The 23,237-nt window shown below is 43.2% G+C and overlaps 1 protein-coding gene across 1 annotated transcript in view; it reads right to left on the reverse strand.

The window, feature by feature from the left end:
- TBXAS1 (thromboxane A synthase 1) overlaps positions 1-3,917 on the reverse strand; it is a 240,724-nt gene extending 236,807 nt beyond the window's left edge. The window contains exon 1 of the mRNA XM_086754539.1: positions 3,749-3,917. Coding sequence (XP_086610665.1) covers positions 3,749-3,846 — 98 coding nt within the window. The 5' untranslated portion in view covers positions 3,847-3,917. The remainder of the gene's footprint in view (positions 1-3,748) is intronic.
- Between the last annotated feature and the right edge of the window lie 19,320 nt (positions 3,918-23,237).

Consider the following 23,237-nt stretch of genomic DNA (forward strand, 5'->3'; position numbering starts at 1 on the left):
TCCGAGCCTATAGCGCTGCATGGGGTTATTGTGGCCAAAGTGCAGGACCCGACACTTGGCCTTGTTGAACCTCATGCCATTCAGCTCAGCCCAGTGATCCAGCCTATCCAGATCCCTCTGAAGGGCCTCCCTACCCTCAGGCAGATCAACACTGCCACCCAACTTGGTGTCATCTGCAAACTTACTGAGGGTACACTCAATCCCCTCGTCTAGGTCATCAATAAAGATATTGAACAAGATGGGCCCAAGTACCGACCCCTGGGGGACACCACTTGTAACAGGCTGCCAGCTGGACTTGACTCCATTAACCACCACCCGCTGGGCACGGCCCCCTAGCCAATTCTTTATCCAAAGAAGGGTAAACCTACCCAGCCCACAGGCAGCCAGTTTCCCTAGGAGAATACTGTGAGAAACCGTGTCAAAGGCCTTGCTGAAGTCCAGGTAGACCACATCAACAGTTGAGTTGAGTTGGATGGGACCTTTAAAGGTCATCTAGTCCACCCCTCCCTGCAATGAGTGTTAACATCAGTTAAATTAACAGATTACCGAAAAAAAACAACCTCAGGTTTGTTCTTCCCATCTCAAATCTGAAGAGACTATGTATCCAAAAGCTCCTCTGTTCTTTCTACTCCCAACATTAAATCAACTGCCTTAAAAAGCCTCTCCTTATAGCTGACTTCATGTCATACAGAGGATAAACACTGAGAGATTACAGTTGCTGAATTTTCCACTGACTTAAAATTGAAACAATACACTACAAGCATCACCTTCATATTACACTGATGACCACGCATGAGAAATCTGAAGTGTGCTATTAGAGGGTTTGTTATAAAGAGTTATTGATGATCTTCATTGTACCATAAATAACAGTCTAAAACAAATGACCAAATCATCCAAGTTTCCTCCTAAGACATGTGTCTTCTCTAGAAGTTTGTTTTTATGCAGCTACAGCCTCTTCTCCCTTTCCTAATCAACCCTTGCTTCTCTCCCTGCTTCATATGACCTCACCTTACCCAAAAATGTGAAGAGATTGGTCTTATCACAACTTAGCAAGATACCACCTGCCAGCTGAAATGTGATAAATCACAGCTGGCCTTACAATACACATGCTAACCAGCAACTGAGGCTGAGCTGATGGGCAGCAGCTCAAGGCTGTCATTTAAACCACAGAGTACCCCCATCCACAAAAATCAATAACATGACAGTTGCCATCACCATGTTACTATTCTAGTGTGCATCAGATCTATCAACTCTCTTCCCTACGTGCAACTGCCTTCTGTTTAGCCTGTAAGCCTTTTACAGCCAGCAAGATGGACAAACTGCCTATTCGTTGTACTCACACAACAGTTGACACAATATGACCCCGATCAGTCATAAGCTACCACCACCACAAAATTTACAACAGCAAATATTCATTCTTCCCTTCCCCCGTGACTGCCCTTCTGAAAAGACACAACGCTGGCAGAAAAATCTAGAAAAAGAAGAATTCAGAAGTTATTAAAAATGAGAATAAGGCTTAGAATGAAAACGTCAAAGGACCTTGAGGAGTTATTACTTTATTATTACTCCTGCCATACATAACACTTGTGTTTTCTGACTCCTAGAAGAACCAGACAATTGGGTATGCAACATGACTGTAATAAAAACATTCTCTAGAATGAGACCTGCATTTCTATTAGCAACCCTTTTATGTACTCTTTAAATAATTCCTTGAACCCAAGGTTTCAGCCATGAATGAAGGAAGCTGTGAACATGCATTGATTTTCACTCGTTTGTTTAAGCAGACCTGCAGGATAAAAAAAAAAACTTTATAAAAATTAGACTCTCAAATGAATAGATTGACAGGTTTGAACAACAACCAACACATTTGCAGATGTGCTTCAAGCCATTAACCTTACAGCTTCAGTCACTGCATTTTACTGAAATAAATGGATCTGAATAGCTTAGCCAGCAGGCAAATCTACCAATAGCCTGCAGATGTTGCCCAGTATATTTCATTGCAAGTTTAAGAAACATCAGTTTCTCATTGGAAGAGTGACCTATAGGCACCTGTATTTAATAAGATACTTAAAATCAACCTATATCTGTAGATCAACAAGATTGGTTAGTAATAACTATTGGCAGGTAAGAGTATAAAACACTTTCCCATATAAAATTCCAGCTTCCTTTACTTGATGCCTTCACAGAACTTCACCTTCAGCCAGGAAACGAAAAAGACTGGATGGTGTATCTCTACTCTAAGGTGCTTTCTCACCTTACTCCCAGATTTGACTTTTTGAAACTTATTTTGTAGGCATTCAATTCAGCAGCTGACTGTCTGCATCCAGAAGCCTCATTTAACTTTAACTTCAGTCTGCAATTAGATCTAGGTTTGTTTATGGCAAGACCAAATTCTGCACTAAACTGCCATGTTCACTTTAAGGGGAGGATCAGGCTTCCCTAAATTGAACCAGAAAAAAGAGGCTCTGGAGAAGCATGCACCAGAACACAGCCCACATTTACATGGAGCAGTTCTTTGTCTTCAGAGACCTCAGCACATCTTGATGTGTACTACGTGGAAGCATCAGGAGCTTCCTGCTGTCTCACAGGCAGACAGATCTCACCAGCAGATCTGCTGGATTTCTGCACTGTGGATGTGCCTCTGCCCTTCCTCTCATCCCCTTAAGCTTACAGAGATCCACAGGTCAGCAGCTAAACAGCATGGTTTTACTGAAAGATCTTGTGCTGCCGTTCTTTTTCCCAATAAAATTCAAAGGAAGTAGGACTTGGACCTTTGTGATGATTTGGGTAGATCTTATTAAGGCTCACCCACCTACTTGATATGGCAACGCACAGCAAGTATGAGCTTGACTAAAAAAACAGTCTTTTTTAGTCTCTCTATACCCTCCTTTGACACACAAGGAAGTTAAACAAAGGGGAGTCAAAGAATTAAGAAACACGTGCAGAAATGATCTGTTGTTTACACTATTACAACAATTGTGCTAAACTCATGGTGCGATCACTATTCTCTCCTAGAGTAGCTTCAGGTTTTCATCAGAGGTTCTTTTTCTACCACTGTCCCCGACACTTTTTCTTGAACAGACAGAAAAAACATTGGTTGACTGGAAAGCAGGATTTGAAGAGGTATTCAAGTAAAAACAGTTAGAAAAGCACTCCCAGTTCGGCCAATTTAATTTCTGAAATAAATTATCTGGACAGGGTGTTTTTTTTTTAATTTCAGCACAGCTCACTGCAATGCCTACTGTGCTTACCATTAGGGCTGCTGTTACTCTGATTTGTATCCACTACTCAGCATGGAAAGAACAGGAGGGGAAATTAAAGCAGCAGTTAAAGTGTCTGTACACTTAAGCCAAGAAATCTGGCAAAGGACAAGTGTGCAGAATAGTACAGAGAAGAGGTACAAGACGACCCTGCAACAAGTACTCAGTTTCTTTCTGGCCAGCACCAATGTTCCTACCACCTGCAGAAATCAATAAGAAACCAACAATAATAATTTGAAGAAAATTTTGAAGACAATTTTTGTTAGCAGTTTGTTGGTAAAGCTTATGTGAAAATATTGCAAGGACAGAATTACATAAAAAAAGCATCATGAGTTTTGTGAGTATTTATTTCAACCTCTGCATCCAAACCAGCTCCCCCTTCATGTCCCTTCTAGCCAATTATCTTCCAGTTTCACTTTAAAAATAAAAGACTCTCTAGATGCTGGCTTCTTGTCTGGTATGCAGCTCATATCATTGTTATCACTTACCAATACAGCAGGACCAGGAAGACTGCCAGCAAAGCCAGGGTGACCGTTGTACTATTCATTTCTGCAGAGGCAAAGGCCAGGAGATCTACGGGCTCCATTTTCCTTCACTGCAGCTCCACCCTTGAGTGGTCTGAGTGTGTGTGCAGGGGAAAGTTTCCTCAAGAGCTGATAAAGCCTTCCACAGCTATATGAATGACATCTGCAACAAAACAGGAACCAAGAGAGCAAAACCACATCAACTCAAGTACAAACTGCAAACCTTTCCTGTTCTCATGAACTGCTGAACACTCTGAGAGAGAACTTGAAGGTTCCCTGAATGGTAGGATGTAGCAATTTCCCCCCTCCCACTGTTGTTGACTGTCATGCCAGTAAATATTTACATACCCACCACTTGAGACATCAGTGCTGTTGAATAGGTTTTTAGACATCAAGTATGGGAAACTTGGGAAAGTGGGGGGGAAAAAAGAGAGGAAGACAGTCTGACCATGGTACAGGCTATGGAAGATGAATATAAAGACCCTCCAGGAATGCCCTAGCATAAAAACAGTGGCGTTCCCTGAAGTAACAAAAATAGAGAATTTCTGCAACATAAAACTTCATTAGCACTTCATCTCCAAACCGGTTGTACCTTAAAAGGATAGACCTTAAATTATCACTACTAAAAGGAGGAATTAGGGGAAAATCCCTCTAATGTGACTACTAGAACACCTACATAGAGAGAAAAACTAAAGAGCAGAAAAACCCAACTGTAGTACCGGGATCCCTAAGTCAGCATCTGTCACACCAGTTAGTCCACACAGACAGCACTGTTTGGCTGTATTATGTCAGGTTTATGAGCACTACAGCAAATTTTCAATGCAGTGCCCTTCTTGGAGGTATGATTAACCAGCCTCTCCAGAGATCCTCTGGCTACCCTTGCGTTCTACTTCTAGTACCAGGTTTAACATCAGTATGGCCACATCTACTATCTCTCCATTGTGGCACAATCAAGCTGTCACACTCCCTTGAAGAACATGAACAGGCAGGCTTTGACTGCAGTTCAGGAATTGGTTTGCTGTAGTATATTAATTCCTCAGCTTTCTTCCGTATTTTCCTGCCTGTAAACCTCAATCCTGTCACAAGCATCTGATCCAATCCAACTAGAAATGTCAACCAGAAAGCAAACCTTGAAGCACTTCTATGAGAGAAGACCACCAACCTGTTACACACAAAGTTACCAAAGGCCACTATCAAAAAACTCTTCGGGATTACAACACCAGCAGCAGCATCTTGCAATAAGCACTCCTGCCCACCTTGGAGGCACTCTTGTCACTCTACCAACTATCCAGTCTCATTCGTTTCTTATGAAACTAGAAATCCCCATGTATGTACTGCAGCCTTCCCACCCATTCCAAACAACCTGTTTGAAATTTAAGCAAATCAAACCTACCCAAACCCTAGTTTTTTTAATTACCTGGTAACCTTGAAAAAGAGAAATTCTGCAACATCTGATTCCCATAAAACACCAGATGAAGAGTAGTTTCTTCTCATACAGCCCCAAGATAATAGCTTAGATTTAATGTGCAAGGCTTCTCCAATATCACTGTATTACATTTCCTGCTCTTATCAGAGAAGTTAATAATATAGGTATCAAAAAAGTAAAGTCTCTAACACAATGGAGTTTAATTTTAAGAAGATTTGGCACTACTCTAACTGAATCACTGCTATTTTGGTTCTTCATGCTTCACAACTGCATTAATTCCCCTCCAGCCTCAGATCCTTACAGAATAAGTAAAAGGTGTTAACCAGCTCATCAGCTCCACAGAATAGCACAGTAGTTCACAGAAAACCTTGCTTATTGTATTAACAATGCTATTGCTATTCTGGGTCAATAACAGCTCTGCCGGTTTGCTGCTGCTGCTGCCAAGTTCTCCAAGAACAACTGCAACAAGATTCAAGACCAGTGACGCAAGGAATCAATCAGCAGGCAGAAGCCAATCCCAAGCAGCAACTGATCCTGTGGGACTTCAAGAAAAAAAAAAGAAAAATCAAATATCCATATGCATTAAAGTCTCTTCAGAAAGCTAAATCAATCACCACGAGTGTAGAAGGTAAGAAATAATATTCTGAATTCACTGTGCATTAATTTACTTGGCTTTTTAATTAAAGAATGTAGTTTTCTGCACGTAGAAGACTGATGCCCTCCTGTTAAAGTCAACAGCAAAACTCTTATCAGCAAACACAGAGTCAAGTACAGAGCTCACTTATTTTTTTAAAGAAGTGCTGGAGCCTTTTCCCAGTCACACTGGGAGGTAGGCGGGATGAATAGTTCTTAAACACATGCATTATGAAATAAAATAGCCTCTCACATCAGCATCCAATTTGGAAGAGAACACATAATCAAGCTCCCAACAACAACAACCATCCTTTTCTGTTGTTGATGTTGGGGTTTTCTTTTTGTTTTGTTTTTTAAGCCTCGGCACCTGTTTCTTGCTGAAGGGTTTTAACTTGGCACTCCCAACCATCAAGAAGGGTGGCACACAGCATTGACTCTGAAACCCACCTGGAGCACTCCTCACCACAGACCTACACGCTCGCACATACCACTCCAGCGTTAAGGATCTCAGCTCTGTGAAGTCGCAAAAATCCACACGATGCTTTGCGGGGTGGGAGAAAGGAGTCAAGGATGCAGACAGCAGTGAAAACAGGCTACTTACCAGTCCTGCATGTCTCTTTACAGGTTCTTTACATGAGAAATGCCCCCCTAATTAAGTAGTTAATAGCACAGATATTTTTCACCAACCTCACAGATCTTTTTGTGGAGCCACGCTGCTCAGGCTGATTATGACAATGCTATCAAAGAACTACAGAGACAGATACGACGTCCTTGCTAACCACATGCTGGAGGAAACCAAGGTCAAGCAGAAGTGGGAGAGCGCCTTTTTCTGTCAGACTGCCATGAGTCAGCAGCACCGTCTCCATTTGCCTCCACAAGGCTTCACTCAAGATTGCATCTACCAAGGTTCACAGCTCCTCGACATGGTGCAGTCCAAGCTTCTCTCTTCCAGAGAGAGTAAAATCCACAGATCACCACCTTGCTCAATGCAAACTTCAACAACAAAAAAAAAATGTTCAGCACAAACTTACATTTGAGATGCTCATTTCATCCTTCCTTTTCCAGCACCACCGTAACTGCAGCCATGGAGTTCCCTGGCAAATGGTGGACCTGCAAGACGGAAGCAGTTCAATCCCAAATGGCCAGAGTTTCGGCTTGCGCAGACATTCACAGCTGTAAACATTAAAAAAGGGAAGCACGTTCTAACATTCAAAGTGTGAGAAGCTGACATGTTCTTCCACTGAAAAAAAAAAAAAACTTGGCTCCCAGACAATCCAGGTTTTCCAGGAAGCCTTCATGCCTTAAAGCCCTGTCTGCTAGGACTCTAGGAGTATTTTCTGTAAATGCTCTTCCAAAACAATGCATTTCAAATTTGAAGTGAATACAAGTGGGGCAGTGAACCTCAGCAATGCTTGACATACACAAGTATAGTTCAGACACGAAATACAGAGCTTATTAAAAAGCAGGATTACAGACCTCCTCAGTAGACCTACATCATGTTAAGGATTTTGACCTGTCTTCAAAGCATATCAAATGGAAAATGTAGTCTCATGTATTTCAGGGGCTAATGACTAACTAGCTAGACTAACCACAAACTCCTGATAATGACCAAATTCAACTCCTCTCACACTATTCCACCTCATACGTTTTAGGTCTACAATAATCTAATTAAGACTGAGCCATGCCCACTTTACGATAGATGAAGGGAATCTAGAAAGGTGTTAAGTTTTAATTTTATAGTAGTTCTTCTCTACAGAAATTTGTAGCATAGTCTTCAGATCAAGGAAATTCTGTTATATAGACAGCTTAGCCACAAAATACTGCAAATGAAACACCAGAGGACAGCTTAAAAAAACCCATGAGATTAGTCGGAACGTAGTTTATGTATAAGCTTTAACAAAGCCCATGTACCAAACTGTGTAAGTATATATGATATTAATTTATCTTAAAGGCAAAAATCTTACCAATGCCAAAATGAATTCTTAACATCTTTAAGGTAGACCAATCAAAAAGATCAAAGGCACATTTCATATAGACATTTTTTATATTTAAACCAATCTTAAAGCCAAAGTACTGGGAATACTAATGTATCAGAACAGAGAGATTTACAGCAGCCATCTATGACTTCATTATTACCATCCCTGCTCAAGGACTGCCCAAGCAGATTCATCAGGTGACTCTGTACTCCTGCATGATAAACAATGACAAACCACTCAACAGACCGAGGCATCGGAGTCCACTTATGAGAATCCTGCTCTGCATTCAAAATGGACGGAAGCACCGAAAGGACACCATGGGCTCATGGAAGATTCTTCAACCACCTTGGATAAAATCACTCCAATGAACTGGATCTCAAAAGGCAAACACGGCAAATGTGAAACCACATTGAGGAAGCCACTTTCGTGACACTTTGTACTGAGAAACAGAAAGAAACACTTTTATACTTAAATTGTTTCCCCAGGTCAGAACTTGGTTATATTAACCTAAATGCTTCTCAGAAAACAGGCACTCAGCCTAAAATTCTAGGAAAGCACAGTTGTACTTCACTAACAAATTTAATCTTAGCTGACTAAAAGTTATGGTACTTCAAACTCAGTCAATATCACAGGGGCTAAAAAACTCATTATGCTAACTACACATAGTGTCGCTGTACTAAGTCCCCTCTAAAGCAACAAGCTGTGAGATATCCTAGTTATTTCAAAGAACTCCACTTAGAAATAGCACAGATTTTGTGGTCAAAAGGAATGACAGTTTCTTCCTCTTGCTGTGAGAGCTCGGAATGAGTTTCTAAAATAAAGTTACCTTTGCTAATAGCGACATTAAGATCTTGCAGTCCTAGTGAAATTCCAGAGAAAGTGGAAATTAATGTAACATTTGCTGCCCATAGCCAAGCATTTCTAAGCAAATTGACTTTATTAAATAACCGGTAACTTGTTTATATTTCTATAGCTTGCTTTAGAAACACTGATTGATTCAAGCAATCCTATAATTTCATTGTCCTATAAACTTGACTGGAGATAAGTAAGGATTTATGTTCATGGATCAATAGCTCCACATTGACAGCAAAAGCCAAAGAACCCTGCCTAGACTAGTCTTGTAGCTGCAGAGAGCTGTATAAATGTTTGCCTTTGTAACAACATCACGGTAAGAACCAGTAAGTTACAATCTCTTCTGTGAAGTTCAGTTTACTGACAAAATACCTAACCTTCTTTGTTTGATTGAAAAGCTACTCTAGATAGCAAACTCAAGGCTTGAATTCTCCAAACTGTGTTTCAATGCGGGACCGCAGGTCAAAAGAACTGTGAAAAACTTAACAGAAGCACCTTGTTCTATAACTTAATTAACTAAACTGTGCTTATCCACTTCTCTTTCATCCATCAGCTTGTGGAATTGACATCAAAACCTATAAAGCTCAGTCCTTTTCTGCACTTTGCAAATAGGAAGACGTAGAACACTGGTTTTTCCCAATTAACAGAAATATTTTGAGAGCTTAATGTGCTATCTCTAGCTACTACGTTCCGTACCTTACCTCTCCAGTTTGCACTTCAATAATTTTACTGTGGAATCCTTTCAATATAATACAAAGAGATTTCTTCAGAGAAAGATTATAAGCAGCCTTCTCAAAAGCGGGGCAGCCATCTCGGAGGCAATTCGCCACAGCAATTGGCATTGCACAGAGCAGTGCAATGGCTCCTGGGTTGCCAGCTGGAGGAACCCTGGCCATTGCATCCTTCAGGTTGTCCTAACGGGAGAAGGAGAGTCGAAGAACAAATAGAAAGGACAAAGGGGAGAACAGCAGCCAAGAAGAGGGAGATCTGACTGTCCTGTCGCAGGAGGACAGCCGCAGCCATCCGCCCTGCATTCTGCTTGTGAAGAGGACAAGCCAAGAGTTGGACAAATGTGCTGCTTAGTACCTCTTTTATCAATACCCTCTGAAAACTTAAAATGAGAAAAGGGGGAAGGCATGGAAAGTCACAAAAACCTTGAACTTCAGATGAGGTAAAGAAGCATTCTTCACCTGGGGCCCACCACTGTTTTTTTCAAACAGCACACGCTTCCAGAAGAAGCCCCACAGACGTGAACGGAGAATGTTCCTATAGGTTATGGCCCTCAGGGTGACAAAGAATGGCAGAATCAGGTCCCATATGGGAACTGTGAGCAGTAGCAGCTCTGCCTTTATGCTTTATCTCTAACTGTCTAAACCCAGAGGGACTGGATGGAATTATCCCTCTGAGATGAATAAGAAAGCAAAAAGAAAGAGCAAAAGAATGTGCAATGGATTAGACAACACAAACATGCCAAAACCAGGATAGGCATTACAACTCAGGCACTACCACCATCTAGTCTCAGCACCGAAGAGATGGTCAACTGACACAAAGGAAAACGCTCGAAATCAGGCAAATCAGACTAATGCTATTGCCACAGTAATGATTTTCAGACTTCAAGAAGCCCAAAAGCTATTAGTCTACATTCACACGTAGAAAGGCAATACGACTGCAGAGACTAAATCTGGTGGTTCAAAGTAATCATTGACGACCAATTCCAGTTCTCCAGCAGTTCTTTAGTGGCATCCACAGAGCCCCTTTCTTAGGCTGCGAAAAAAACCCTGCACAGGACAAGTTCTCCTGAAGAACACCATGCACTGGGTTTCGTAATGTTGCTCAGACTCCTGTAGAGAGGCAGGAGAAGGTTTGGTGCCCTGTTGCCTCTCTTGCCTTTGTAAATATTCCCCATGGTAAATATTTCAAAATGCCAGTAACTACAGTACGAACAATCATGACGGGTATTTGCAGATGGCAGTAAGAATACAACACGTACGCTGCGCTGGAGCACACAGCTGCGGCAGGAAGACACGTAACACCTTCACACTCTGAGGCAAATGCAGAGGCAATATAAAATGCATTGAAAAGCCTTATCTTCACTCATGCCCCTATCCAGGGGATATTCCCTGCCTAAATTTATGCATCACATGATGAATAATTCGTGGTAGATTGTGCCAAATATTCCCAAAGGCCTTCTTATCCATATGAAAGGGAGCACAGATAACTAACATGCAAATTGCAGCCCCTTACATGCTGCAGAAAAGCACATGCAACACACCGATGGCTTTACTGTAGTTCAGCCTTTTGTGCTCTCCCATTCATCACTTTTTTTTTTGCTGCAGTCCTTTCTTCTGACCCCGTGTACACTAATTCACCAAATCAGAAATCCCTTCAGCTCTCTCATTCCCAGCAGATAGGCTGTAACACAGACATGCATAACCGATGAGGGGGCAGAAAAAAAGAAAAAGTGAACAACCAAACTTACACAATCACAAAACTAGCATTTCCAAATCTCAAGTTCTTACTGCAAGTCTTGGCTTAGTTCAGATTTTTGCTAAAGCACTAGTTCTTCATTTGTGGAATTGTGACAAATACAGTTTTTACGGGGGGCAGAGACAGTCAAGCCCTCAAAGAAAGCAAAAAAAAAGTTTCAAAGCTGTGAAACGCAAAGGATCAGGGCTAAAATACTAATTAAACTATATTTTAATTGCTCAATTAAAAAAAAATGTATAATTTCCTACAGTCTCGTGAATCTCAGAGTAAATTTGTGATTTCTGAATGCTTGAGGTTAGCGTTATTTGCAAAGGGGTGCGAACCCAATAAGCTGACCTGCTAGCCATGGGAATAAAGGTTAAGCAGAAGACTACGTAACGTGACACATGAGTTGAAACAGCAAGAACTTAGTCTCAAGGAGAGTTCAGCCCTGCTGATGCTCATGTTAACTCGCTGTCTCAGACTGAACTCTGGACAGGATCTGAGCCCAAGATTCACAGTGACTCAGCCTCTGACCTCCTTCCTACTTTCTGCTGCCACTACCAAGTGTACCAAGTGGCAAATAAGCACAGCCTCAGACTGTGGCTGGGCTAGTGCAAAAAGGAAATAGGCATCCTCAGTTTCACCAAAAAAAAAAAAAAAAAATCCATGGAACAAAACTTTCAGCCATCATACTTTATTTTTTCACTGGCTGCTGATCAGAGCTAAGGTTCATGGAAAACCGTGGCCCCATGACAATCTGAGAGGACCACTGCATACCCTCCACAGAGCCTAAGAAAGTCTTCAAGCTCCAAGTGTCTCAGGGGGCAGAGGGGTGGTTAAAGAGTTCTTAGAAGTTTATTTCTACTCTGAACATGCTGCTGCTTTCTTTACCTTCAGCCAATTAAGTCAAATAAGCTCAAGTGAGCAATTGCAATGATAAATCAGGTTTAGTATGAGCATGGCCAGCAGCCCTGGCAAGTGTCCACTTTTAGTTTGAGCTCTTCTTCCTCACCATCCACTTTAAAGTACACATTTTAACTCAGAACACCGCTACGTGCAGACACTTCTCCCTCACCAGCTCTCACCGTTACACTCACACAGCCACCGAACTGGCACGGTGGGATCTGCAGTCCAGCACAGAGTCCTATAGCCATCAACAACAATTTAAAACTAGGTGCATTGGAAGGGATGCAGCGCAGAGAGCCAGAGCTGTCAGACCGGTATCCCATTATACGGGGCACTGCCTCCTTAAGAGCTCAGCTCAGGCAAACTGGAGAAGCCAGCAACGACCCAGGTGTGTGGCAAAGGAGCTGGGACTACTTCAGACAGCCCAGGGACAGTGGGATGTTATGATGAATTGTAATTCATTTACCTTGTATGCGTAAGCAAAGTGACACATGAATGCAAGATGCCAGATGGAGTAAGCTGACTGGAAATGGAGAAGAGCCTGGGGTTTCAGATGGGACCTATATTTATGCAAGAATAGAAAACGAGGGCAGAAACAGCAGAGACACCGCACAGGACAAAAGCCTCATCATACATTCCATAAAATACAATTTCTTCCAGTCACCTTTACCTTATTTTCCCTTGGCCAAGTCTGTAAAACAGTCAGGCATCGAAAGCGGGAAGTGAGTGCTGAGAGGGGCACGCAGGTATTTCAACGGTGTGGCAAGGAACGGCATTTTTGTAAGTCAGATGCAGGTAGATGCAGTCTGTCCCTCTGTGATGCTCTCAGCTCTCTGGATGGAGAGCACCAACTCCAAGGGTAAAATATTATTTTTCTCTTAGTATATATAACTCCAATTAACCTTATTGGAGCATTGTGGGTACACTGAGAAGATTGCACTCCTTAATGTGCAGTTACAGCTGTATTGTAAATGCAACATTACACGCTTTCTATTATGGTTCAAGACCGCTACGCTCTTCAAGACTGTTATAAACCTCAGAAAACAGGGGTTTATAATGGAAACACTGAAACACTCAGCTCTAAAAGCCCCGGCAGAGAGGAAATATAGCTATAAATTCAGCTTCTGTTTTCCAGCATATACATTGACAAGGTATGAATAATATGTATTTCTACACTTACAATAGACAGATGTACACATTGCTCAGGGTAACCTTTGCTGTAAAAGTGGAGGATGGAAAGAGCTTAAAGTGGGAAGAGCAACCTTTTGTCTTGTCTGTTACAGAGTTACTGCAATTGCAATAATGACATAAAAACAGCAATTGAAATTTAGTAGCCTGTGCACCAGTGCTGAATTCTGAATGCACTTTTTTTGAAAGGCTGGGTTATGTTTCTACAGTAAGCAAGAAAAAGCCACAACCCCGTCAAACCCTTCCAGCCTCCTTTTTTTTTATTTAAAAAACCCCAGAGAATTGGCTATATGCATACTGTTCAAATGACATTGCAAATCAATTTGCTATCGATTGCAAAAATTTATATTCTCTATATAGTCTCCATATAGTCTCTTCTATATATAATCTAGTTCCTAGCTTCTTAACACTACCAAGGAGCAAAACATGGACTAGCAATTACTGGACTTGCTAACATAAAAAAGACCCCAATCTGTCTGGCAAGAGAAAGACAGGCAGGCAACTGTATCATTCGGGCAGTGGCATTTAGAAGTTTCTTCAGATATTAATAGCAACAGCAGAGGTACATCAATACAATCCCATTACCCACATCACGCTGTTTGACTTCTGACATGTATGAGGAAAGGAAAACAAAAGCAGCACAACTGCTTTTTTGGGAGGCACGTTGATGTTGGATAAAAGGAAAATCCACGCCTGTTTTAGACATTGCAGCCCAACTGGCAGATGGGGAAAGGTGGCATAGAGAAGTCCATGCACTTTGGTGGCACAGCCCTCACCTCCAGGAGGGAGAGGGGAAAGGCACCCATTGCTGCTGCTGCTGCCCGCACAGGGCTCCATGCAACAGGAGGCCCCACCACAACCATCCTCCTCCTCAGGCACTGAAGACCGTGGGAGCAGTTTTGGTGGCATCCCTGGCCATGCCAGTGCTCTGGAGACGGAGCTGCCAGTCCTGCAGTGGCTCTTGTTGCCTGGGTTAAGCTGGCGTATGTGTTGCCAGCGCACAGGGAAATTCCCAGAACCCAGGGAGGCTGCATGCAGATATGCTCCATGTTTTTTATATTAGAGCTGCTCACATTTAGGGAACTTTCTTGAATGTGTCGGGAATGTTTTCAGAGTCAGTGCCACTGCTCCCATAAATTATTTTCTATTACCTACATATTAGCAGTCTCTCTAATACTGTGAACAGATATGCCAGAAGTCTATAAGGTGTATGAAAAACTTCACAGGAAAAGCAGCCCATGAGCCCTCCCCAAGGCACCTCCTACAGCAGCTGAGGTTTTTTTAAGGTAATGGATTAGTTCACAGAAAGTTTCGCAATTCTTACCAACATTTTTAACATTAGCTATAACATCCTCATGTTAGATGTATATCCCCTCCTTGTAGGTAACCATTCAAGGGCACTGTGTTTACCATTTCTGCGTGTTTGGTTCGTGAAGGACACCTGCTCATTAGCTTTGTGCTTTCTGTCTTTTCATACTGGTGCCCGTAGTGCACAAATCCAACACGCCCAAGAGCCTTACCTCCACGTTGACCCAGAGGCAGCAAGTCTCTGAGCAGGAGGGAAATTGTCTCATTGTCCAGACCTGTTCAGCATTTGGCAGCCTCTGCGGAGATTAATGGCAAAGCTACTTTATTACCATTAAAAGGGCAATGCAGTTCCCAGCAGAACTGAGAACTACCTTTCGCATCTTCTCCTGGGTGAGACCTTTACTGGGACTGACTCCTGTCTTTGCTTCCATTATTTTTTTTGCATTTCAATAGGGTCTTGCATCAGCAGCCTTAGCTAAAAACTTCCACTCTGCTCCCACAGTCTTCAGTGCGCCCACTGCTCTCCGTCCCATCCCAGAAGCAGTAGCTGAGAACTAGTATGGCTGGCTGTAGTAGTGCATCCAGCAAATCTGCAGTCTTCAGCATCATTAGTAAACTATGGGTAGGAAAGGACCAGCAGGCCACAGCTGCATCATTGAACCCAGTCCCTATATGTTGGCTATTACCATGTCATGTATGTTCAGCCCTGGAAGGCCTGCAGAGCGTTCTTGTACAAAGTATTTCCCAAAACTCCCTGGCAAATTTACACCCAGGTGTAAGGACCAGCAGCAAGGCTGGTGTAGTTTCCCAGGCAGCTACTTGTCAGAGGATCACAGCCAAAATACTCAGGAGTATTTTATCTGACCCATGAAGCACACAAAGCTGTTTCTCCTCCCCATGCCATCCTGACCACTGCTCTGTTTTATTAAGCAGCAGCGTGAAACCTGAAGCATTTCCAAGGATTTTCACAGTAGTGATCCCTGCAGCCTGAGACTTCCACTTGCCTCCAGTTCCACAAACAGCAGAAACACTGGAACAAGGAAATGTACACAGGCAAAGGCTGTTGCCGCCACTTATGCAAAACTGATATTTGGCTATTGCTCTCTACTAAGACCTAGGAAGTCAACTTAAAAGGAAAAAAAAAAAGAATTTAAAAAGCAAGCTTAAATTCAGCAAGAAGCTGGATGTTATAAGACCCTTACTGTCTTGAGAAGGATTCCCAGTCCGTATAGGGAGTGTGATTCCCACCTCCATCTTCTAGGGTTGAATGGTCGTTTGTTCCCGCTAACCTTTACACACAGGAGCCAACAGCCACACTTTTAACCATGGCTGCACAGGAGAGTGACATCCCCCTGCACCTGGTCCCCTGAGCTAACGCAGCAGCCATCTCCCCACGCCAACCCCAATCCAGATGACTTGCCCAGCCATGTCCCAGGGGAACGACATGGGCAAACCCTCCCAACCAAAAGCACAGGGCAAGGAGGGCTGGTGGGGGGCATGTAACAGGACTCACAGCCCCCTTCCTCCGCCAACTCCACAGCAAATACGAGGAGATCCTTACCTTTAAATGTCTCCCGTGCCTCCTCCACCGGTTCCTGGTCGGACTGCCAGCAGGCAGCTGCCCTGCAACACCCGGAGGGGAGCGGAGTCATCGCTGCCACCCACGAAACAAGACAGGTGCCTGGAAAGCTGCCCTGGGCCCAGCAGCGCGGCAGGAGACTCTGGACTACAACTCCCAGAATGTCCCGCGCCTCCCTGCCTTTCTTCCTGCCAGCCGCCCCCCGCCATGCACCCTGGGGGTTGTAGTTCCTCTGGGGCAGCGCCGTTCTCCCTGCCGCTCCCGCGGACATGCCCTTGCTGGGAAGGGAGGCTTCGCACGGCTGCAGAGCAAACAAACACTCTGAAACCTTTTGTTCAGAAAAACAAAACAAAACAAAAAACAAAACAAAAAAACCCCAAACCCGAAAAACGAAACCCTATATGTATATATGTATGTATGATAAAAAAACAACCCTAACCCTCTCTCTCTGTATATGTATGGATGGATGTATAAAAAAAGCAAAACTCAGCAAATATTTTTGTCTGCAGTAAGGGGAAAACGGGAAGTTAGTGTGCTTGCAATGCTCTTTCTGATTCTAGTGGGGGGTTTGATTTGCTGGGAAGCGTTTGGGGGCGAAAAGTAAAAAAAGGCTCATAAGGAAGTATTGCTAAATAACTTCACAAAATCAGATAGGGAGAACTTAAATGTTCCCATACACTAATTAGTTAATGACTGGCCTCAAGCCCACAAACGTGCCCGTACTTAACTGTATCCTCCACTGAAGTGGATGCAATTGAATCTCATACTCCAGTTGTTCCAGAAACTCGAGGCCTCTAGAAATTACAGGCATGGCTTAGTAATGGTGAGATTTTAGAAGTAATTAAGGGCTTATCCACATTGGGAGTTGCTGCAGAGTAGCTTCACTTGCGTAACTCCCCTTCCCTACACTGGACACACATTTCACACTAATACTGCTTTATTCTGAATTAGTTTGCGCCATCCGGGCTTTCCGTTTGTAAGCTACCTTCGCCTGAATGATGGACTTGTGTGAGGTGAGCCTAAACTGTACATTCTTTTTTACCCTGTCTTTAAGCCTGTATTTAGGCATCTCTTCCCAAAAGCTAGGCATTTCTTTCGAAAACTAGAGGCGAAGTTTCTCACACAATTGCTGCTGTAGTGAATTTGGAAGATCAATAGGAACACTAAATGCCACGAGACCTACAAAAAAAATGCTTTGGGAGCATGGCCCTATTTGCATAACTGGGAATGTTTGTTTTTCTGACACAGAGAGGAAGGCTGTGCAGAGGAGAGAAAGCTCTCCTTTCAGGGTAAAATCTCCTCTTAGTAATTAGTCCTTGTGGGTAGCAAGTTTTAACGATACTTCATGAAGAACATAAAATTCATCATCTGTCCAGAGTGTAGTCAAAGCTTTAAAGTTTTGCCCAAATTTTATTAATTGCATATGCATCAAAAATGTGAACAATATTAATGTGCAAAGAGCCAGAGAAGTTCTTCCAAGACCAGTAGGTATTAAGCTCATGGATATACAAACAGCTCCCGTTTACCCAAGGTGAAGAGGAGGAGAAGGAAAGGCCCTAGATAATGGAAAATAATAATACAGGAGCGATGCAGGAGGTTTTAGTCCACAGACAGAGAGGTGGTACCTGTGTACTCTGGATGTATATATATACACACACACACCATACTCATGGTATCTACTTCCTAGCTTACACACACACCACGCCAAAGCCAGCTCTGTGCAGTCGCATGGCAGGGTTCCTAAATGAAGAAGGGCTTCCCAGAGCTCAAGACATGATGTGGAGGCAGACACAGAGTCTTGCCAGAACTGCAGAGAACCCATGCTGCTCCATGGCTTGTAGCGCTGAGACACAGTCCGGCTCTGTGCAGGGCTGGTGAGCAGCTGCTGGACTCCTTCACACGAGTCAAACCATTGAACTGCTCCTGGACTCTGTCTCACCCAGGGAAGAGTTTAGTAAGGCACTACAGCTCATCTTGTACTTCTGGAACAAGCTGGCAGCACAAGAATAGCATACTTATGCCATAACCTGGATAAGCCTTCCAGGATAATTGAGATTCTACAGTATGTGACTTTTTAAAGTAAGTTTTCATAGACTTGCTAGAAAAATGTGAATTTTGACCTAGCACTTTTCATTCCAAGATTTCTGAATAATCTTTTTAAACGTAGGTTTAGAGAAGAAAAAAAAAAAAGAAGAAAAAAGAAAGACTATGTTCTTTTGACTTCAGTTCAAGCTCAATTGATACAAGATCTGTTAATCACCAGCATACAGTTTACATTGAGAATGCCTGTATTAAAGCAGAGACATAGAAGAGCTGGAATGGATGGCTTCCCAAGATCTTGTGGCATTAAGAGCAGAGCTATGTTTGTTTTCTTTTTTTTTTTTGTTCTGAATTCTGTAGGATTTGGTTGACTGAGACAGTATCTTTTATGAAAAACAAGCCATAAGAGAACTGCTTTTGTGAACACACAGGATTATTACTTATTCCAACAGGTATTTTGTTAGTTCCTGACTCTGCAAAGATTTGCATAACTAGATACACCATGAATAAGTCCACTGAAATTCCTAAGGTCTGTCTAATGTTTTCATCTTCCTATTTCCCAGAACAATAATGGTCTCAGTCATCTATTATTTGCAAGAATTCACAGATTAAATCTGAATAAAGAGGAAGCATGGATAATATAGCACCAGACCCTTGTATTGTTCCATCGGAGTAGGGAAATCCACTGGAGACTAAACTTTCTGTAAACATTGGTCCAACACTGGCTGCCTTTCTTCCCTCCCTGAGGGAATGGCTGACGGCTGATGTGGGGAACCTCAGCCCACTCCATTCACCTGACCACCTCTAACGTGGAGCTGAAAGAGATGCCATCTGGAAGGACTGCAGGAGGATGAACACGATGCTTTTCTCATATGGAAAAGAGAAGCAAAATCCAGGTGCAGATGATTTCCCAATAGCAGAAGGCAGGACAAGAGGAAAACCCATTTAATGCCAATGGTGCCAGAGCTAAAAAATCCCGCTGCCTTTCATAGGGGAGCTTTCCTAAACCAGCCTGCGACTCTTTGCACAGGGAAGAGTGAGTCAAGTTTGCAATGCCATTCAGCCTCACACATGGCAAAAGCTTTCCACGTTGCTTCTGTATTTTGAAAAGACCAGAGCTTTCCTCAGCTCTGTTCTCTTAAACACCTAGCAGGCGCATGAAAAACAGGGGTAAAGCCAAAACAATAATCTCACAAAGTGCTAAGCAGCAAACCAGGGAGCCAAAGCACTCATGTTTCCCATGAATACCTTCCATGGCTGCACCCTGGTTTCTCGGGCACTTTCTGAGACAGGAGCTGGTGCTGCCATCTCACCCCATCCCCAGCAGCATCCCACTTGGCCACGCAGCCTCGGGGGATTTGCAGGGCACATTCACTGGGGTTTGACGGACCACAGGTGAGCACCGAAATCAGGTTCTTGACCAGTAGATCAGATGGCGAACACACAGTGTGCACAATACTTAATTTGCTCCTTTGTAACTTTTATGACATGTTAGAAGCAAAAGTGGAGGGAAGCTCACGGGAGGGCAGTTCCTTGCTCCGTAACCCAAGAGAAAGGGCTGTTCTCCCTCTTGCCCCTGGGGAAGGTTCTGCTTTTCCCACCCTTGGCCCTTGTCGCAGACAAAATGAAGGCATGGAGTGAACCCGGGCTGGGGAAGCCACAGGAGGAGCTGGATCCCCGCAGGAAAACGTGGGAGGCTCCGCATTGTTCTTGCCAGCAGATGGAGCAGGGCTGGCATGGGACGAGCCAGCTGCAGGAGGACTGGGCCTTCAGCCTCCATCCACGCCTGCCCCTCTTCCAGCAGGAGCTTCTCCTGCCCTGCCCCTGCCCTGGAGGGTCTCACCTTTCTTGCAGGAGTTCTTTCTCCTTCCCTCCTCTGGCTGGAGGATCCATCCGAAAGCTCTCCAGAGATGAAGGTAAACCTTTCCCAGGGCCACGTCCTTCCGCTGGAGACTGCAGAAGGCTGAACACAGCAAGGAGGGTGAATGAATATGTAAGCAGTTATCCCTGCTGCTGTGCTGGTCCATGCTTACACATCCACAGACACACACATCCCCTTTTGCTGTTTGGCTGTGGACTACCTTGAGAAGCTGGAGACCTTTCACATATGTGTGCTCACCTTCCATTTCTCCTAAACTGGTTCAGTGTCATTGTCTGTAGTGTCCAGCTGGGTTATTTTTCACTCTTAGTTCTGTTTCTGCTGAGTTTAAGCCAGGATCAACATGAAAGATCATAGAATCATAGAATGGTTTGGGTTGGAAGGGACCTTTGAAGGTCATCTAGTCCAACCCCCCTGCAAGAAGCAAGGACATCTTCAACTAAATCAGATTGCTCACAGCCCTGTCCAATCTGGCCTTGAATGTTTCCAGGGATGGCTTTGTCCGTATCAGGTCAGCAAATTAAACCTACTGATCACATTCCCAAGGTGAAAAATCAGAGATGGAGGTGGAAGTGGAGATTAATTACTTCTTTCCTGCTTAGCCCTGGACACAGGAATGAATGGAAAAATAATATGTAGCCTTCTCCCTCCCACTCTCTTGCCTTAAGGCCTCTCTCCAAGACTGATTCCCCCCACGACATCCATTTCTTCATCCCTTTCACTTGCTTTTTTGGTGAGTCTTCTGTGAGACACAGGTCCTTCTGCAGCTCACACAAATGACATGTGTCAAGCTTTGAAAGTCAGAGATAATACTCTTCCCTTGATAAACACACATCAGTGTGTTCCCATTACACAGTTGCTGTGGATGTGGATAACATGATGGGTGAAGGTGAGGACTGACCACTGCATTTTCAGCTGCCCATCTGAAGAGGGACATCTCAGACCCCCGCACACTGCGCAGTCTCAGTGGGTCAGCTCTGCAGAGGTAACTCCTCCGCAGGTATCAGCCTCCTTATGGCAAAGCTGGTCGTGAAATGAGGTGGTCCATGGCATGAAAAGGGACAGCAGGCTCTGATTCCTCCTTAGTGTGCAGCACTCAATGGGGACGATACTCAGCCACGAGATAATACAGATACAGTGCTGCTAACGTGTGCGTGGTTCAGTGCTAACGTAAAGACAGACAGGTTACCCTATGAGTAATGTGAAGTGCTGTGCAGGATACAACAGACTGCACAGACAGAATAAATACTGTCTTATTTGCAGAGGGAGATATTTGCAGGTAATTCTATTTATGCTGCATTATTCCCTTTTTTCCCTTTTGGTTTTCATTATTCTGCTTTTTGGAATCAGTTCATTCTTCTTCCTGAAAGGAGTGGGAATATTTCCTTTTTTCTTACTTTTTAAAAAGCAACTCTTTTGTTTATGTCATACATATGATCTTCACCATCGTTAATTAAGACATCACCTGGTCTTATGCCCACAGGGGCAAATACAAGCTTTGTAAATTGAAAAGTACAGCAGTATCTCATTTGCCTAATAACAGTCTACACATGTGAAGCCAAACGGTAGTTGTGTAGCCCCGGTATGTTCCAAAACTGCCATACTGGTGTCACCTCTTTTAGCCTGTTGTAGAAAAAATAGAGATGATCGAAAATCCTAAAGCTCATACCTGAGAAAGCACAGCAAGAAATCAGCATGATTTATATTCCATCTTACACTTTTTTAGGGGCAGAAAGAGATCTTGCTGCAGAAAATGCCTTTGACGTAGATGTTTGAGTGACCTGCTACATAGACAGTAAGGAATAGCATTTTATAAGCTTTTTATGGGGTATTAAAAATCCGAAGTGGCCAAGTTTTCTCATGGAAAAAGTTAAATATTTCAGGGTTTGAACAGAGGCACCATCTGCCTCGGAGTGACCCCAGACTAATTAACTCTGTGTGTGTGCGCACACATGTGTGTGTGTGCACATATGTGTGTGTTTCAGAGGGACATTCTTTGCTTCAGTTCTGTTATAATTCCTTTAAATATTTATTACTGGAATGTAAATTCTACCGAAAACTGAAGTCTTTGCTTTGGAAAAAGCAGACCATCACCCATCATGGGTGTCGTCGCTACATGGAACATCCAAGTCCCTTTTGGAGAAACAAAAGGATTCATTTATATAAACAAGTCATTGTGTTGAACTATAAAAGTGGGGGGGTGGGGGGGGGAACAAAAACCTGCTGACTGCTGGTTGAACTACTCCTTGGCTACGTGTGAACTGAAGTTCTGCAGATCTAGCAAGAAGCAGGAGCAATATTAAAATGAATTGGTTACAAATAGTGGAAATAGTCCAACAAGCACATTTAGCAGCCCTAAGGATGGCTTTGTTTTCAGACTGGTTTGTCTTTATTTTGAATGTAAAACATTAATAAGATTCTTAAGGAGACTGGGGATGGAAGAAAACATTGGCTGATCACCTTAAAGCCCAGGAAAATAAAAAAAGTTCTCAAGTTGCTGGATGAAATAACAAACTAAAATGGGTTTATACTTCTTACATAGCTATGAAAGCTTTACTTCTTGATCATTTCCAGACACCAGAAAGTTATTAAAAATCCACAAAGGGAAAAGAAATTCTACATTTATGTGAGCTTTGAAACTTATTTTGGGACCTCAGCCTTTTACCAGTGTAAAGCAGAGTAAACCTGTAACATGAAAAGTACTGCTCATCAAAAAGAGGGACCAAGGACCAGACTAGCACTGCCAGCACTTGGGAAGAGACTTATCACGTAATCTTTGGGGTTACACTTTGTTCTGGAGAGTCAAAACTGGAGTAGGCTAGTGTGGATAGTGCCCGTGCTGAAGCTCAGGTATTTGTATCACTTTAAACCCCACTGGCATTTCAAGGATATAAATAGGCTTGGAAAAATCAGATTATTGAAAGGATTAAATTGGGATCAGTGTCACTAATAATCTATTTCTTTGTAGTGGCACCAATTGAAAGAGGGAAAGTTTGGGGGAGGGGAGTAATGCCGTACAATATTGCCTACGGGTTGTGTGGGAATGGGGAATATAAACGAGGGGAAGGAGGGCTCAGCACAGCCCCCATGTGCCTGGTAGGCAGGGCAAGCATAAGGACAAGAAAATCCTCTTTAGAAATAGCACTGGCCAAAGATGCTGTCTAACTAAAGGCTAGTTACAGTGATGGCGTGTCAAA

This window comes from Chlamydotis macqueenii, chromosome 1, assembly GCF_036417535.1.
Source record: "Chlamydotis macqueenii isolate bChlMac1 chromosome 1, bChlMac1.mat, whole genome shotgun sequence".
NCBI classification, from domain to species: domain Eukaryota; kingdom Metazoa; phylum Chordata; class Aves; order Otidiformes; family Otididae; genus Chlamydotis; species Chlamydotis macqueenii.